The 16663-nt window shown below is 52.5% G+C and overlaps 6 protein-coding genes across 6 annotated transcripts; 3 read left to right on the top strand and 3 right to left on the bottom strand.

The window, feature by feature from the left end:
* Positions 1 to 37: 37 nt before the first annotated feature.
* M431DRAFT_144352 (hypothetical protein) lies at positions 38 to 1179 on the bottom strand. The gene is made up of 2 exons (XM_024912676.1): positions 407 to 1179; positions 38 to 348 (listed from the first exon to the last, which is right to left on the bottom strand). The coding sequence occupies exons 1-2, from the start codon at positions 1025 to 1027 to the stop codon at positions 121 to 123; spliced, it is 849 nt and encodes a 282-aa protein (XP_024773377.1). The 5' UTR covers positions 1028 to 1179; the 3' UTR covers positions 38 to 120.
* A 385-nt stretch (positions 1180 to 1564) lies between these two features.
* M431DRAFT_87659 (hypothetical protein) lies at positions 1565 to 2859 on the top strand (the record flags this gene model as incomplete). Its single annotated transcript, XM_024923823.1, has 2 exons — positions 1565 to 1760; positions 1826 to 2859. 2 exons carry the CDS (start codon positions 1565 to 1567, stop codon positions 2857 to 2859), a joined length of 1230 nt encoding a protein of 409 aa, XP_024773376.1.
* A 356-nt stretch (positions 2860 to 3215) lies between these two features.
* On the bottom strand, positions 3216 to 7143 carry M431DRAFT_508784 (hypothetical protein). The gene is made up of 5 exons (XM_024919164.1): positions 6653 to 7143; positions 4851 to 6513; positions 4215 to 4786; positions 4021 to 4145; positions 3216 to 3909 (listed from the first exon to the last, which is right to left on the bottom strand). The coding sequence occupies exons 1-5, from the start codon at positions 6985 to 6987 to the stop codon at positions 3518 to 3520; spliced, it is 3087 nt and encodes a 1028-aa protein (XP_024773375.1). The 5' UTR covers positions 6988 to 7143; the 3' UTR covers positions 3216 to 3517.
* A 2194-nt stretch (positions 7144 to 9337) lies between these two features.
* On the top strand, positions 9338 to 11286 carry M431DRAFT_87628 (hypothetical protein; the record flags this gene model as incomplete). Its single annotated transcript, XM_024923819.1, has 3 exons — positions 9338 to 9421; positions 9600 to 9909; positions 10007 to 11286. 3 exons carry the CDS (start codon positions 9338 to 9340, stop codon positions 11284 to 11286), a joined length of 1674 nt encoding a protein of 557 aa, XP_024773374.1.
* A 651-nt stretch (positions 11287 to 11937) lies between these two features.
* M431DRAFT_87420 (hypothetical protein) lies at positions 11938 to 13131 on the bottom strand (the record flags this gene model as incomplete). The annotated part of the gene is made up of 3 exons (XM_024923796.1): positions 11938 to 12676; positions 12744 to 13001; positions 13067 to 13131. 3 exons carry the CDS (start codon positions 13129 to 13131, stop codon positions 11938 to 11940), a joined length of 1062 nt encoding a protein of 353 aa, XP_024773373.1.
* A 1892-nt stretch (positions 13132 to 15023) lies between these two features.
* On the top strand, positions 15024 to 16414 carry M431DRAFT_495660 (hypothetical protein; the record flags this gene model as incomplete). The annotated part of the gene is made up of 2 exons (XM_024917394.1): positions 15024 to 15066; positions 15153 to 16414. 2 exons carry the CDS (start codon positions 15024 to 15026, stop codon positions 16412 to 16414), a joined length of 1305 nt encoding a protein of 434 aa, XP_024773372.1.
* Between the last annotated feature and the right edge of the window lie 249 nt (positions 16415 to 16663).

Raw genomic sequence — 16663 nt, 5'->3', positions numbered from 1 at the left:
AGATACGGAATGATCATAGCAAGATGAAGAATGTTATGACGAAGCAGACGCGTTACATTAATTTTTACTCTATTTCTTTTTCCCGTTTCTATTGATGTCTCTTCTTTTATGTTCTCATTTTCATTGTGATATTTTTTCTGATGATGTATTCGTCACAATACCACTACTGGAACTCACACCCTCTGCATCCTCAGGACCTTGTTCAAGCCAACACTCAAAGAAAAGGGGATCCGCTCTCACAGATCTCACGGGTTTCGTTGCTACCCCTTTCAACGATTCACCTTGATCCGGTTTCTCCGCGGTGGGAGGCTGCAAAGGCCCTTCAGAAGGGATCCATGGTTGGGGATACTGAAGAATGAGTGTTAGCTGGGCAGCTCTCGTTTCTTTTGTCGAGTTTCTGACTTACACCTATGGGAGCTTCAGCTTCGTCTCGCAGTTCGAGAGCGAGTGTGAATGTGCATCCTGGAGGGAGTTTGGGCGCGGCTTGGGCTGCGTAGGCGAGTCTTTGCAAGGTTGCTCGCAGGGCTTCGTGGATGTCGGCCCAGTTGAGCTTCTCGGAAGCAGCACCGTCATCCGCATCTTCCGGCATGGGATCATCGAGATTTTCCTGCTTTTGCGGCCCCTGGTGAGAAGTCGGCGCGTCTGTTTCAGCGCTACTACCCCATGCTGGGAAACGATGCACGTCAAACACCCATCTCTCGCGCACAATGGGGGGCGGAGAGGATCCTGGAGGAGAGTGAATAGCGAGGACGATGCGGCGGACAGAGCCAACACGCAATTGCGCAGCGATAGCGGCGACGGCGTCGGAGATCCAGGTGCAGAGACCTGGGTGACGGGATTGGTGGACGGGGAGGTTGTATGCGCGGGTTGCGAGGAAGGATGTTGAAGGGTAGAGGGTGCGGTGGTAGAGGAGGGAGTGGATGGCGATGGTGAGGAAGGATGTGAATGATGTGAGGAGGGGATTTGCGGTGTGAGGGGGGAGGGAGGAGGATGAAGAGTTTTGGGGAGGGGGTTGTGAGGCTGACATTTGGGTGGTGATGGTTGGTTTTTGGTGGTTTGGGGGGTTGTATGGAGGTGAGTTGGAGTTGTTGGAGTGTCATGTGATTAATATGGAGGAAATGGATGGTTGATGGGTGTTGATGATGGGCCTCCATTTCGTCATACAGTACCTGTACTTAGGGAATTTAGTAGCTGCTGTTTTTCTAAGTTCTGGGAAGTATTCAGTACTAATCATTCAAATACACAAGCACGCACTGTAGCTTGCTGTACCAAGTAATCACTACTTGATGGGTACTGTGATCCACTGAAGCTCGCTGGAGCTCACTGGAGCTAGAGGCTGCCGTAGGGCTGAGCTTCCCCGGCCTTAAAGGCAGCAGTGGCAATGACGCCTCCAACGTGCAACTTAACTTCAACATCCATCCAATAACGTATCAACACTCTGTACCATATTATCACCACTCTCACGACCTTTATCCCAGTCGCATCAACTTTACATCTTCATCTCCTCTATCCACTGCGCATTGTTGAAACACATCTCTAAAATCACATCTCCAAGCATCTCATCATGGCGGAACCACGGCAGACGCCGATCAGCACAGACTCGGTGCTCCAGGCCATGGCGGATGCTCTGCCCACGCACCAGCCAAACGACGAATCGTCCGACATCGCAAGTTCCTACGAAGTCGTAGCGCTGCTCGCACACGCATACTTTGTCTCTCTCGACTTTCGGCTGTACGGCTTTAACGAAGACAAGTTGCTGGGTATGCTTGCCGCCCCTCATTACCCTGTCCATAAACAAGGCTCAATAACTAACGATATCTCACAGAGGAATGCCAGACTTTAGCGCCTCGTCTCCCCCCTCAGTGGAATAATGGATTCGGCGCTCTATCTTTTGTATATAGGCACAAGCAGTCGGCTATGACATTTGTCTTGCGCGTCGACCGCATGGGCGCAAAGGTCGAGATCCGGGCTCTCGCTGTCGGCGACGAAAAGATCTACCGGGTCGAGTATGAGACTCGAAATGTTGTCTACGCTAGCAAACTGCCCTTTCGCATTCCCCTCGATCGCCAGGGACAGGAGAACCGAAGCAATCTTGTGAGGACGCTGAAGGATCTATTTGACTCGCCCGAAGTCGTCGAGAGGATAATTCGGGATCTGAGGGTCAATCTGGTGCAAAAGTTGATCCCAAGGCTTCAGAAGGAGGGCTATTTCGAGACGGAGGAAGGCGTGGAACAGAAGATCCCAGGTACAATTGAACGACACATTCAAGAGAGCAGTCAACAGCGCCCTCCCGGCTTCGAACAACCCAGACGATTTGACCCTCCTGCTGCGATTCTTCCACAGGCATCAGAGCCATTTCGACCACAACAGCCACCACACCCCTATCCGCATCCCGGTTTACTGCCCAATGCTGGCGCCCCTCGGCGACCCATACCTGGTGATTTTCCCCCTCCTGGTTTTGAGGATGAGCACGAAATCAACGCTCCACCGCGGAACATGGGGGGGTTGCGAATGCCTCCCATCAACATAGGACATGATGATCTCAATCCCCAAGGACTTGGCCCCCACGATCCGCTCAGGGGGTCCTTTGTGGGCGGAGGTCCGCCTCGACCTGGCGGCTTTTCAGGCATGCATCCCACCTTTGGCGATCCGCTGTTTACAGGACAGGGTGGCTATGGAGGTCAAGCGTATGGCCAAGGATACAATTCGCAAAGGCCTCCAGGAGCTAGGTACGATCCGGTCGATCCCAGCGACGGGCCAATGTACCCTCAAGGGCAGCAGCCTCCATTTCCCGGGAGAGGAGGCGGCAGGGGCGGCAACAACGGAGGCTTTGGCTTTGGTCCGGGAGATATTATTTGAGACAGCGTACGATGGGGGAGTAAATTGAGCGGCGGGCAATGAGTAGTATTTGTTCATTGTACTTGTTACGACACCTATTACATAGTTTGTGTGGTGTAAGAAGCGATGGGCAGCGCAGCTACAGTAAGGAAGGTAGTTATCACTCGTTGGAAAATGTATCTTATGAATGATGAGATTGTCGTATCAAAGCTTTATAATTGGCAGTTTCATGTGAAAAGTATGCAAGGCAATGCAATATACGTCTTATCTTCTGAAAAATACGTGAAGAGTGAAATAAATACGGCCATCACAAAACAATTCGCTCTGGTGGGATTAAATCAGACAAACGCTGTTGCTTGATACAAGACGCTTTCTTCTTTTGCACAATGTCTTATTTCTTTCTATACTATCAAGGTATCTATCACTACTGCCTCTACCATCGTAACGTTTTTCGTATCAATCGTGATCTTTGCCTGCTTTTTTTTTTTGTCTCTGTTTTACTTTGATTTCTTGTTATTTTCAGTTGCAGTCTCTCTCCGCTGTCATAAAGTGATTTGGTTTTCCATCCAAGACAGTTCCCCTTGTTCACTTCGTTTAGATAATAAAAAATGAAGAAAAGGATGGGGGATTTTTTCTCCAAGCAAGGTTCAGCTGTCTAATATGGCGCTCCCCTGTCATTCTAGCCCGAAGCAGCAGCCACCTCGTTGAGCTTGGCCTTCTCGTCGTCCGACAACAGGTTGTACCATTCCTGGAAGTTAGCTACGTTCTCTCGGCCGCAGCGGATGAAGAACTCGGTCAGATACTGCTGCGTCTCGTCGTCGCGCTGTCGTGAGCTCGAGTCCATGCCAAACGCCATCAGCTCTGCCTTGGTTGCGCCCAGTGAGAGGTCAAGGGTATCGTCGTCATCTTCCCATCCCTCGTCGTCGTTGTCTTCATCGTCGAATTCTGCGCTGGCAACGGCAGCAGACGCGGCACTAGCGGCAGCACGGGCACCAGAAGCAGAGAGGAGCTCCTCAATCAAGACCTTGACAATCTTGAGTGTGGCAGGGATAATGGTGTACTTGTCGGGGTCTATTCGTTGGGTTGGTGTATTAGTCTTGATATCTTCTTTGAAGTATTGGTGATACAGTCGGTCTAGCATGACGTCTGTACTGGAAATGGTGAAGGCACCGCGGGACATACTCTTCTTGGCGCGAGATCGGGTCTTGATCATCCCGTCATCGGCGCCGACGATCAAATCGCCCTTGACTGACGTTTGTGCTACTCGGGGGTCGTTGAGCGAGTAGAGCTTCGACAAAGCAATCACACTACAAACACGTTAGCAAATCTGTCCTGCCCAAACCAGGGGGGCTCGCTCCAAGATTTTTAAAACCGACTTTTGTCTAATCTCGTCGTATCCAGCAAAGCTAACAGAGTTTTCCAGCCACTTGGCCAGGACAACCTGAAGTCCACTCTCGCCATTGATCTGGATCTGGCTCAGGAATTCTACAACATCCTGCGCACCGCCCAGAGACAGTCGGGCAAAAACGAGGATAAGAGATTGGATGAAAGCGGCGGCTTGAGCAGTAGCAAGTCGGTTAGCAACAGCCTGCAGGAGCTGCGGTAGGAATGGTCCCAGGCGCTCTTGTCCAGCCTTCTCGACAAGTTCGGCAGCGAGTCCTCCCACCTCGGAGGCGGCATTGTCCTCGATGGAAGGGCCCAGGAGTCGGTCAATGATGTGCAGGCAGACTTCCAAACCGGACCGGCCGTTGGAGTCGTGCCAGTTAAAGACCTGCTGGTGGTCATGAACCAGAATCCACTTGACTGCCTCGGATCCAGGTCGCAAAACGTCGCCCTCTCCAGACTCCATGAGCAGGCGGTTAAGCTTGGGGAGTGTAGCAGCTACGAAGCCCTCCGGGAGGGGCTCAGAGCCATGCTCTGTCAAAACGACGAGCAACTCAGTTGCAACCTAATTCAAGCCATTGTCAGTAAGTGATCTCAACCCGTGTTGAAGGAGGTTGTTGTGAACTCACCGTAACAAGAGGGTTGTCCTCTGTGAGGTTGGCCACGTCAAAGGCGCCGGTCAAGGTTGGCAAGATACGCTGGCACAGAGCGCCATATGAAGAGGCATCCGAGAGACTGGTGACAATGTCTTCAAATGCCTCTGTCACAAGCATCGTAACCTGGAAGTTGCTAGCTCCAAGCTTGGCCAGCAAGAACAGAAGATCCACCGACGGAATCTCACTGGTAATGACGATTTGGCTGTCCATTCCGATGGCGGCTCTAAGAGCCTCGGTCAGGGTAACGAGGAGTTCGTCAGCCTCTTCCATTTCCTCGGGGTCTTTGCTGTTCATGTAAGACTGGATGGAGGCGATGATGGGTGTCTGGCGGTCATGGGCAACACGTCCTGAGCTGACAAGGCCTTCAATGGCCTTGATACACGCAACCTGCACAACCTCAGACTCTTCATTTGTGATGGAATGGACAATGGCATCGACGAGGTTGGGTGGGGTCTGGTGTGAGCGGCCAATGATGCCACCCACCAGATAACCTCGAGCGCGCAACAGCGGCTGCTTAGCTTGGGAGATGGAAAAGTCGACAAGCTCCAAATAAGCGCTTGCAACGACGTCGGGGATGGGCTTGTTCAAATCTTGGAAGTCGCTAACAAGCATGACGAAGAGGTAGAGCGCGGCCTCTTGACTCCTCCAGGCGGAAGGGCCCTCGCCAGGGAAGAGGCTCTTTGTATGTCCAAACAAGCCGTCGACCGTCTTCTCATTGAACCACTCGCCTAGCTTGATGAGCAGGTCACCAGCGGCAGTACGGGCAGTGTAATTAGCAGTGACCGAAGTCTCCTCCGCCAAGTACAAGGAGCAGTCAAAGTCCCAGAGTTCTTGCTCCTCGCGAGTGACCCGAGAGTACCCAACGAGCATCTTCATAAGATCCATCATCCAGGGGACTTCATGGCCAGAGGTGTGGGCCTGGAGGTGGCTGTCAAGTTCGGCCTGGACAGGGGGTGCGCGGAAGCACTGGTTAAGGAAGTCAAGCTCCTCTAGGATGAGAAGATCGAGGGTATATGGGAGGTTGTCGGAGTCCTCCAATCGAGACTGCACCTCATCGATGATGTAAAGCTGCTCGTAAGCACCCTGCATGATGCTAAGCTCTTCCCACACGGCAGTGAAGAAGGTGGTGCTCTGAGGAAGGAGAAGGTTGGGAAAGACTCGGCGAATGCGGAGTAGAGTCTTGACGACTTGCAGCTTGAGAGCAATGATGCTGTTCCAGGCCTCGGGCTGAGCACCGGAGCTAGAGTCGCCTTCAGGCAGACGGCCCTTGAGCACAGCAATGAAAAAGGGGTTCCATCGTTGCAGCAGCTCTTCGGCAAAGACCTTGACGTCCTTGTTTTCATCCTTGACCATGTACATCAAGTCGAAGCATCCTCGGAAGACGGAGATGGCAAGGGCGCGCAGCATCGGCTTTCGGTTCTCGTTGAGCGCAACTTCGGTGAGGGCTTTGGCAATGTCCTGGGCCATGGAGAAGAACTGGTCCTCGCTGAGGCTTTCGTCGACCAGGTCGCTAAGCACCCTCAAAGCTCCGTGGAGCTGAGAATCGTTGCCCGTGGGGATGACGTTGAGAATGGTGGGAAGAAGTGCAGGCCATTGGTCGGGGAAGTCTTGAATGGCAATCTTGCCAACAGCATAACTGGAGTGAAGAGAGGGCATCAGTAAAAGTGTTTGTTGTTTAAGCCCGCACGCATCGTCCTCCTATCCTCGGTAAGGGAATGTCACGATGCCATCGAGGGTCGTTCAATGTGAGACGCGAGACTGTTGTGTAGTCCTACCTGGCTGCAATCTTGACCTTTCGGTCGTCCTCGGGGCTCAGGGCAACCTCGAGCAGCGTCTGCTTCAGAAGCTCTCTGGCCTCGTCCGAGATGGGAACATGGGGCTCATCATCAAGCTCCTCCACGGCCCAATGCTTCTCGATAAACAGGCGCAGAGTGCTGAGGGCAGACTGACGGATGCTCGTGTCGATGGACGAATGCGCACCGATGCGAGCAAGGGAAATGGGAAACGCGGGATTCGACTCAGCCCGTCTGATCTCGATTTCGGCAGCTTGGCGGGGTGCTTGTTCGGGGAGCTGCGTGTTGGCCAGGAGCTGCGCCAGCTGGTCCTCCATGATGGGTGACGGCGGAATCACAGAGGTGGAAAAGGACTTTTTTGCTTGTTCTTCCTTTTCCTTTTCTCTCGTCTCTTTTTCCCGTTATTCGATTCCCAGACGCGGTTCCTGGGAGAGAAGCGATGCTTGCACCAAAAATTGTAGTTAGGAGGGGAGATGGTGGGGGATTGAAAACAAAAAAAGCGGGCTAGTGACTGGCAACGCGTCGCTGGTTGGCCGGCGGGGGGATATGCGATAAGCCGATAACGAACCACTTTAAATTTTGCTGCAGGGTAAGCCAACATGCATGAGCATTTGGGTCCAGGAATTAATATCAAGAGAATATCAAGAGATGAAGAGAATGTAGTAAAGAGGAGTCTACGATGCATCAAATTTGTAGTTTATCTCAAGAGTTGAAGACAATTACTGACCAATTCCACTCTTGATATTCAGCTACTCCCCTGCAGTGGATTGCTTTGTGGTGTAACAGAGAATTTGCTTTAGTATCACCTTGAATAACAAGCAAGCGAAACTTTATAGGATTTAATACAGACCGGCTGAATAAGATGAATATGCTATTTTCTCGAAGCTTTAGACGATGTAAGGTAATGGACGCTGCGTTTGATTAAATAAAGAATACTCATAACCAATTGTCAATAGTATTTTAGCAGCACTATTTGCCACATGCATGTGTACTTGAAAGATGGAATATGAATATGGGCATCAGAATTGAAATAGCTAGATTCACAGGGAGGCTACAACATTTCGAAGCTGCTGCTAGACCATTCAATGACGAAATTGAAAAGCTTTTCATCGCATCTATTCATAAGCATCAAATGGCAATAAATGAAGTTGACGACACAATAATGACGGCTTCAGCTGCAACACCACGCCACTGCTCTGCTACATCAATTGGATAGCGTGGTACAGTAATAATCAATTGCAAAGAAATAGCAAAGCCAATTCGTCATTCTTGCGCCTCTCAGCATTCTAGAATTCCCTCGGAATTCTGCCGACAACCACATGCTGCAGGGTCCGTATTAGTAAAAGCAAAAGTAACATTAAATCCTCTGGCCGGATCTCGCATGTGGTGGCTGGCTGATTCTCCCTTGCATCAAATCACATGAACATCCCAAGGTGCTGTGGTTTGTGCGGCAATTCCCCTCCTCCACAAAACTGCAGCCCCATCCCATTCCCGTCCGGCTTATTACTACCTAGTATGCACATGTATCAACGAACAATCACGGCTTTGTCTTGCAATCTGAAACTAACATGTTAGCCTCCCGCGCTATTGTTGAACATACACGTATAAATCCACAAAATAGCCCGTCTGGCTATCTGCAGCACGACTATTACGAGTATTATCTCGACTTATCTCCCGCGTATCTGGCTGTCCCGAGATAGCAGATAACGACCCATTCGGCAGTTATCGCGCCAAAGCCCACCCAGTTTCCCGTTGACTCGATAAGATGGGGTAATCGAATTCTCCTCCTCTTCTTCTTTTTTTTGCGGGATGGCGGATCCTCCTCCACACTCTGACTAGCCGACCCCTGTCCCGCTGCTACTGCTATCTCACTCAGACCATGGGTTTAGCTTATCGTCGAACCCATCACCACCAATCGCAGGGTATCATCGTCTTCGGGGACCACGAGATGGGCGTTTGCTAGGCAGCCGACGGGCCTTGCCCTGGCCTGAGATGGGCTGAGGGTCAAAGACACCGTCCCTGCTTTGCCTTGCCACAGGTCTAGCATTCTACGCCGATAGGGAGAAATCGTGTCGTTAGGGCCAACCTGGAGTCAGTCAGTCAGCATGGATCGACTATCAGCTCTTTTTCAACGCCCTCCAACTCCGCTTTTTTTTCTTTTATCGCATCTGCTCTGTATCTTGTTTGCTCGTCTAGCTGGTGGCTCGCCGGAAGAGGAAATCAAATAAAGCCTCTCGACTCTCCCGCCTCTGCGCCGCTGCCGCTGAGTTCAAGCCTCTGACGACTCTGCGCCGATCCCCAAGGCACACGACCTAGAACATCCTTGTGGGAGTACGAGTACTTTACAAAGCCTCACATCGCACAAAGTGGCATCAGGCTCCCAACTCGCGTGTCCATCAGAGGAAAAGAGAGTGGCCAGTGGATCATCGCCTCGCCAAACCCCCACAAACGACGTCTGCCACCCTCCATCCCGAGAAAATATAATTCTGGCTCTCCACGTCATCTGTGCGTCGATCATTCCATTGCGTGTTGTACATGGTCGATCGATTTTTGGTTATTAACTGAGTTTTGCATCGAAAAGGTCCAAAACACGCTTCATGCCCTCTTCTCGACTGCAATTGAATCTTTTACCTGCTTGAGAGGCTCATTGCTTGCCGACCATCAACAATGGCGTTGCGACAGAGGTTCAGAAATCTGGCTGACAAGCTGGCCGTTGAGGCCGAGCCTGGCCTGACGACTACGCAGCTGATGGTGCGGTCCTTGTTTTCTTCTCCTTCCTCGTCCTCATCTCATACCTGATTCCCCTCTCTTCATACGTCGTGATGTCGCGCCACCCTTGTTCTGAGCATCACAGCCGAACCGAGACTTACATCAGACGTGATGGGATGAGACCGAGCGAGACGAGACGCGGTGCTGACTCTCCTCCTAGCTAGTCAATTATGACCTGAAGCCCGTGGAGAAAGAGCGCCGACAATGGGGCCCTTGGAATTTTGTTGCCTTTTGGATCGCCGACTCATTCAACATCAACACGTGGATGATTTCTTCTTCCATGATCATCGCTGGTCTCTCCTGGTGGCAGGCGTGGATTTGCGTCTGGCTAGGCTACTCTATTTCGGCCTGCTTCATTGTCACCACTGGACGCATCGGAGCCACATACCATATTGGTTTCCCCGTCATTGGCCGATCGTCTTTTGGCATCTGGGGCAGTCTATGGCCGGTTTTTAATCGTGCTGCTATGGGTAAGTGAAACGGATGTGGAACGCCGAGACATTGGCATCCTCCAGGCTTCTTCGGCTTCTTCGCCAATTACACAATACAACCGCTAACACAGGCCAGCATGTATTTGGTATGGCGTTCAATCTTACATCGGTGGCACTTGCGTCTATCTCATGATCCGCTCCATCTGGAAATCCTGGGATGCCACTAAGATGCCGGGGAGCTTTGGCACCAGCGCCACCAACACTCCCGAGTACGTCTCGTTTGTCATATTTTGGGTGTGTTCTCTGCCAGCTCTGTGGTTCCCGGTACACAAGGTCCGTCACCTGTTTACCGTCAAGGCCTACTTTGTGCCTGTTGCTGGAATTGCGTTCCTCATCTGGGCCTGCGTCCGAGCTGGTGGTGTTGGCCCCATCATTAGACAGCCTGCTACCATTCACGGCAGCGAACTCGGATGGCAATTCGTCAATGGAGTCATGTCTTCCATTGCCAACTTTGCTACGCTAGTTGTCAACGACAGCGACTTTACTCGATTTGCGCGCAAGCCCAAGGATGCCTTGTGGTCGCAGCTTTTCACCATTCCGCTGGGCTTTGCCATTACCTCCTTCATCGGAATCATCGTCTCGTCGTCGTCCACTATCATCTATGACCAGCCAATCTGGAGTCCCCTGGATCTTCTTGGTCGGTTCATCGACGATGGCGGCTCTGGCCAGAGATTTGGCGTCTTCATCATCTCTTTAGCTTTCGCTCTAGCTCAGCTGGGTACCAACATTGCAGCCAACTCAGTCTCTGCAGGAACAGATATGACGGCACTTCTCCCTCGATATATCAACATCCGCCGCGGATCGTACATTTGTGCCATTGTTGGTCTAGCAATGTGCCCGTACAATCTGCTCAGCAGCTCCAACCAGTTTACGACCTACCTGTCTGCCTACAGCGTCTTCCTCAGCTCCATCGCCGGTGTCATCGTCTCCGACTACTACCTCGTGCGAAAGGGATACTTGGATGTCAAGGAGCTATACGACAGCCGCAGCACCGGACCGTACTTTTACACCTGGGGAATCCATTGGCGCGCATATGCAGCTTACATCTCGGGCATTTTGATCAACGTCGTTGGTTTTGCCGGCGCGGTCGGCACCAAAGTGCCCATTGGCGCTACTTATATCTACAACCTCAACTTCTTCTGCGGCTTCATCGTCTCCCTCGGCATGTACTGGATCCTGTGCAAGATTTCGCCCATCCCCGCTACGAGCGACCGGTGGATGGAAGTTGGCGGGGATCTTGATGATGATATGCAGCCTGCGGATGACAGTGGCAGTCAGGGCAGTTATGATGAGGAGAGACATACTGGAGGTAAGGGGCAAGATAAGAAGAGCAATGTGCGGGAGATGAATTTTTAGAAGGGGGATGTTTATAAAGTATTGCTGTTTTTACTCTCCGTTTTAATGATCTAACGGATTTTACGTGCTTATGATGGTGGATTATATATATCCTTTTTTCTTTCTTTAGAGTTGATGAAGAACAATCGTTCACCTCCCAGACGAGGAGATGGAGGCTTTTAGATCAAACATATGACAGTCACATACATAAAATATGCAAAGTGAGCCTTACAAAACTAGAAGTCTCTTACCTATGGAGACATGTGAGCGCATGATTTAGGTTGAAAAAAGCACTTGTGTGATTTCGCTTAACAGTCAGCGTCGCAATGCATAACGTCGGCCCAAATAAACGGCCTCAATTTCCTCATAGCTCAGGTAATAAGCAAAGTAGACTACTCCGTAGACGACTACTATATATAATCTTACATCATATCCGAATCAAAAGGAAAAAAAAAAAAAACTAAAGCTCTTTTTAATAAAAAAAGGAAAAAAAAGGGGGGGTCCTCCCTAAATCACGCAATGCATCAATATCCCTTTACTCGCACTGAGATGCTCTATCTCTGCAATGGTACAAGTTATAGCTCAAATGCAAACAGCAGCAACGGTAGTTAGTTAAAAGATACCGCCTCTTTTCAAGGCGGTCTTGTGTCCTGTCAACGGAGCACCATTAAATCAGTGGCGCGAGGTCGAGTGATAGTTCTTGTGCGGGTTGCCAATGCCGCCAGGTCGGAGAAGTGGCTGGTTCTCTCTGGCAATAGCTCGCTCCTCTCGTTCCTCGATATCGTCCAGATCCTCCTCGGTTTCGGCGTATCGCTCGGGGTGACCCGTAAAGGGGCCCGGCAGGCCACGCTCCCAGCCCTCGGAGTAGGTGCGAGGAGCGTATGGGCGCTGTGGCGTAGCGTGATGCTCAATGGGAGATTGTGGCGCACTGCTGGTGTAGCTGTGCGCATATTCTTCGCTGCGTCTCGCAACTTCGTAGTAGATTCCCATGGCCAGCACGCTGCCCTGCATGGCGGCCGTCAACAGGTAAATAGCCCATGTGCTCCAGCCCTCCATGCCAAGTCTCATGAAGAGACTGGCGGCAAATAAGAGACCACCCGGTGTCTGGATGCACATCATGGGGATGCTCAAGCTACCGACGTGCTTAAGGTGGTAGGTCATCCAAATCTGGGGAATATACTGAATGGCAGCCAGAACGGCAGCCATGACGCCGAGGAAATTAGCCCACAGGTTGAGCTGGTCAGGCATGGCGATGGCGAAAACACCAGTCAAGGCAATGACAACCAGGCCGTGAAGGATGCAGAGGCCACCAACGGCGACGGCCGTTTGCCATCTGGGGCTCTCTCCACCAAGCTCCTCCTGAGGGACATTGGCCTCGCGATAGCGGAAGAAGATGAGGAAGAGCACAAGGCTGCAGGGATCGGGGAGTTAGCGGAGGTCATCAGGGATAGACAGGGGACAGGGGGCTGTCAACATACATGGCAGTGAAGCATAGCCATTGCGTTCCGAGCTGGGCGACACCAAGCAGTCCGGCGGCACACTCAAATGTTTCCAGCTCCTTGCAGCAGCCAATGGCTCTGCGGGAGGGTGCCACAGTCAGGATGTTGGCAAAGCCAGCGGTGGCAGAGGTTGTGCCGAGAAGAATAAAGTAGGGGGAGATGCCTTCGGAGGTGCCTCGAGAGATGATGCGATAGTGCTGTGGCAGGTACGAGATCAAGAGACCGATAAGAATGACGCTGCAATGTGCTGGTTAGAACCAAGACGAGATACGAGATTGGAGATGACGAGATTTGCGACTCACATGGAAACTATCAGCTCCATGTAGGAGGGCGTCTTGAGGGCGTCGCAAGTGGAGGCCACGGCCATTGTCAAGGGAGAGGTCTCCATCGTGTTTGGCATCGATGGAGGAGTCGAGACGGAGATGGAGATGGAGATGGAGATGGAGATGGAGATGGAGACGATGACTCGGTCGTAGAGGGAGTTGGTCGATGGGGTCGACGGCTGGTCTTTGTGGAGTCGCGTTGAGTTGGGACAGGTAGAAACGACTTGAGAAGGGAGAGATGAGGCGAGGCTTGATGCTGCTGCGATGTCGGATTTCTTTGTTGGCTGGTGCTTTGGTCGGGCTGAAGCCGCGAGGGGCGAGGAGATGGCTGCAAGGCGGGCTATGCGGGATTCATGGTCGGGCGAGAGAAGGGCGGGAGGCGGTTGATTGATATTTGATTGATTGAAGCTGGCAGCCGGGGTCACGATTTCGCTGGGAGCTTCTCAGGGTCAGGTTAGGGCAAAGTGAGCGTGGCAGAAGTGAGACAAGGCAGCGAAAAGGTAAGGCGAATGGATTGGGATGGATGGATGGGATTAGGTTCAATGTCACCGGCCGGATGGGAGATGGTGAGCTTGTGCTTGTGCTTGTGCTTGTGCTTGTGCTGCTAGCGGTCCATGTGCCCCCGTCGAGGTACCCAGTACTGCTAACGGCTACCGCTAACGGGCTGACAGGTGCTGCTGAGGCCTAGCGCCGCAGTACCTGTACTTGCTAGCGAGTACGGGGTACGGAGCTCATCCGCCCACACTCAGCGCTTCAATCCCTTTAGCAGCAGCCCCGAGTGCTAGGAAGCTTTTGGCTGGTCGGGGATATCATTCGGTGCCTGCTACCCATTTCTGGGGGGTGGGGGGAAGAGAATACGGGCAGCCCAGGTCTTGGTACTCGTTAGGGAGCACCACCAGGTACACGATACATGTAAGGGGGAGACTCAGCAATGATTATGACTGACATGGACAGAATGAGTCAATGCGTGCGGGCGGAGTTGCGGTACGGGAGGGATCTCAAAGGGATTAGGCCAATTAAGCATAGGACATGTTGACTCTTGTGCAGAGCCCGCAGTCGGAAGAGAAGCTATATCACCTAATCTATTCGAGGTCCAGTGCTCGCAGGCAGCTAATTAATCGGCACGGATCAAGCAGTTCAGCCACCTGATCCCATCACGGCTGCAGTGTCACCCTACATGTTGGTGCTGGGAGCAGCTGCTGCCTTTGAAAGCCCCGAGAAGCTAATGTACCCCGTATCGAGGGCCACAGGGGGCTAACACCACCACTTTGCACTAAGGAGAGGGCTTGAATGTTCCATTGAATGTTAATAATTGTCATGGAATCCCAATTCAGTGCGAGTGATGAGCTCCAGACCTTTTGTTACATACGTACATAGGGTCAATAGTACATAAGATCCAATATTGAGGTCAATCCTTGTCAGGGCTGTCAGCACCTATAACCTCTTGGAGGCATCAATCGCAAAGTACTGCCTTGTACGCACTCCGTACTCCGTACTCGACCAAGGACCCTCAAGGTGCTGGAATGACGTCGTCCGGTCGGGTAGGGCAGCCCATTTAGATCTCCCCAAGGTACCTTCACGTTGGTACTAAGGCACGCGTCCAAGTACAGAGTACGCGCTAGGTACCTTAGTAACCTTGATTTTTCAGGGCTTCCGCCTTTAGCGTCCGCCCATCTTTTTCCCTCCCTTGCATTTTCAGCACCTCGAGTCGTCAAACTTGAACAACTCATTGATTACGGCGCAATCCGGCTGATTGGATTGGACACTCATCGCCACCATCTTCTAGCACGGAGCCCATCGATCATGCAGCGGTGAATGTGGACCGGCTCGAGCCTTGTCTACCGGGGCAGCAATGCCAGTGCCAGTGCCGATGCCAGTGCAAATACCATGACCATGGACCAGGCCCAAGCCCAACCTGAAGCACCGCCTCTCGCTCATGGCGGGCAACAAGAGGCGCCCGCCATTCGCCTGCTTGCTGAGTGTCTCGCCGTGAGCAGGCCGGACGAGAGAACTTTACCTGGCGAGGGAGACGGAAACCTCAAAGACAGCGAGAACAGCGGCAAAGGCACTGATACCGGCCTCAATACGCTGAACCGACGCTTCTACTCGTCTGCGCAATGGACAGCCGACGGCACCGTCATTCTCGCCCTATCATCCGACCAGACCGTCTCATCCTTTGTCCTTCCTGCAGACCTCCTGCAGCCTGCAGGAGAAGCGCGCAAATTGGGCTGCCAGGCCAGCATCAAGCTCCCAGAGCCCACCCAAACCCTCGCCGCCGCGCCCTACTTCTCCCTGGCCAATCCGGCCTCGCAAATGTTTCTGGTTGGCTGTCGAGATCATCCCCTCCATCTCTACCACGCCTTTCCTCAGCAGCCAGAGGATACGACGGGTGCTGCTGCTGCTGCTGCTGCTGCTGCTGTCGCCAGCCGCCCCCTCTACACCTATAAGCTTATCCGGCACGAGTCCGAGCAGTACATCACCCCTGCGTCTCTGCTCTGGGAATACCCTGGCACTCACTTCGTCTGCGGCTCAGCGAACCGCATCGATCTCTTTGACGTGTCTGGCCACTGCTCGGATGGCCCAACGGTCACCGTTCCCACGATTCCATCCCGGCGCCACATCGCCAAGGGTAGCGGCGTCGGCATGAAAGGCACCGTGGCCGCCTTGGCGTCATCGCCTCCTGCAGACGCCAATGGCCACGGATCCATCCTTGCGGCCGGCACCTGGACCCGCTGGATGGGCACGTACGATCTCCACCGTTCTGATAGAGTTGTTGCGAACTGGTCGATCGCGGATGCCGACCAGAAGGCGTTTCGTATCGGCCTGGGAGGCCAGGGCGTCGTGCAGACGGCGTGGAGCCCCTGCGGGCGGTACCTTGTCGTCAACGAGCGTCAGGCTGACGGGCTACTGGTGTACGATATCCGGGGAACCGGACAGCTGTTGGCCGTGCTCAAGGGACGCAGGTCGACCACGCAGCAGCGGCTGCACTTTGACGTCTTTCCTGCAGAAACCGGCTTTGAGGTCTGGGCTGGCACCCAGTATGGCACGGTGGCGGTATGGGAGGGAGTTGGCATGCAGAACGATGCCATTGATCCTAGCTGGACGTGGAAAGCCCATGAATCCCCGATAGGAAGCACGATTGTACACTCTAGCGGCTCTGTTGCGGCAACATGTTCGGGGGGCTGGGGGTATCCGCGAGAACAAGACTTGGATACTGCTTCTGCAGGAGCCGATTCGACTCTTGACGGATACAATCATCATAGCAGAATCTTTGATGAATCGTCAATAAAGATCTGGTCCGTTGGCGGACAAGGTGTGACGGCATGATATACATCAAACAGGTAAATATCTTGTAAAATATATGCTGTTTTAATTCTTCTCTCAAACCCTCCTACTCTGATGATGGAAAAATATGCATTTGATGTTGGCAGCATGTCCATAATATATTATGCTAACGTTCATGGATTCCTGCCGGTCAACGTCGTAATCCCTTTCCCCTAGCCGTATCTAATCGACCATAATGTACGTACGCGCAAAAAAGGAATAAAAAAGAGAGAACATGCCAAAGCCAGCAGT

Source organism: Trichoderma harzianum (assembly GCF_003025095.1).
Source record: "Trichoderma harzianum CBS 226.95 unplaced genomic scaffold M431scaffold_7, whole genome shotgun sequence".
Lineage (NCBI taxonomy): Eukaryota > Fungi > Ascomycota > Sordariomycetes > Hypocreales > Hypocreaceae > Trichoderma > Trichoderma harzianum.
The sequence above is the reverse complement of the archived record's forward strand: the minus strand, read 5'-3'. Positions and strand labels throughout refer to the sequence as shown.